The sequence below is a fragment of the Egretta garzetta genome, unplaced genomic scaffold, assembly GCF_000687185.1.
Source record: "Egretta garzetta isolate BGI_Z169 unplaced genomic scaffold, ASM68718v1 scaffold564, whole genome shotgun sequence".
In the NCBI taxonomy this organism is placed as follows: domain Eukaryota; kingdom Metazoa; phylum Chordata; class Aves; order Pelecaniformes; family Ardeidae; genus Egretta; species Egretta garzetta.
In genome coordinates, this window is record NW_009259502.1 from 186,849 (window position 1) to 187,589 (window position 741).

Genomic DNA, 741 nt, shown 5'->3' on the forward strand with positions numbered 1-741 from the left:
CTCAAAGGTCTGAGGGGACGGGGACGCAAAGGTCTGAGGGGACGGGGATGCAAAGGTCCAAGGGGATGGGAACACAAAGGTCCGAGGGGACAGGGACGCAAAGGTCCACAGCAGGGCCGCAATGGGGACCTGGGGGCAGGGGCCACATCCTGCCCCTCCCGCAGAGACACTCAGCAAAGGTGCCTGTTGGGGGGACTTGCTGCTCCTGCGGCCTCTCAGCCCCTGAATGCTGGGCTGCTGCGTCCCCACCACGCCTGGACCCGGGGAAGTGGGACCTGGGTGCTATCCCACACTGTCCCCCCTCATCCCTTGGCCCCATGTGTGCTGGGCTGGCACCAGATGCCCACCGCACGTGGCACTGACACCTGGGGGTGCCCCTTGTCACCAAGCCGCTGTCCCAGCCCCGTGCCAGCACCCACGGGGACCTCCCGTGCTGCAAGGTGCCGAAAAGGACCTGCTTGGCCCCTGTCCCTCGCCCCGGCTGCCTCCCTGTCCCACCCTGGGGACAGCCCATGGCGGGTGGGATCCTGGTCCTGGTGCATGGGGGACCCCACGACCCCCAGCCCCAGCAAAGCCTTACTTCTCCTCCAGCAGCTGCCGCTGGTACTCCTCAAACTCCTCGCGGGCCATGCCGTTGGGCAGCGTGGCCACCTTGCCGTCCTTGGGGGGCTCCTTGGGCGGCTCCTCCTCGCCCCCCTGGAAGCCCTTCAGGGCAGCCGTGAAGAAGGAAGCCATGGAGGG

General features: G+C 67.7%; 1 protein-coding gene across 1 annotated transcript in view; it reads right to left on the bottom strand.

The window, feature by feature from the left end:
• Positions 1–735, bottom strand: part of LOC118452153 (retinal homeobox protein Rx1-like) — a 15,137-nt gene extending 14,402 nt beyond the window's left edge. Inside the window, exon 1 of the mRNA XM_035892996.1 lies at positions 580–735. Coding sequence (XP_035748889.1) covers positions 580–735 — 156 coding nt within the window. The remainder of the gene's footprint in view (positions 1–579) is intronic.
• Positions 736–741: the final 6 nt, after the last annotated feature.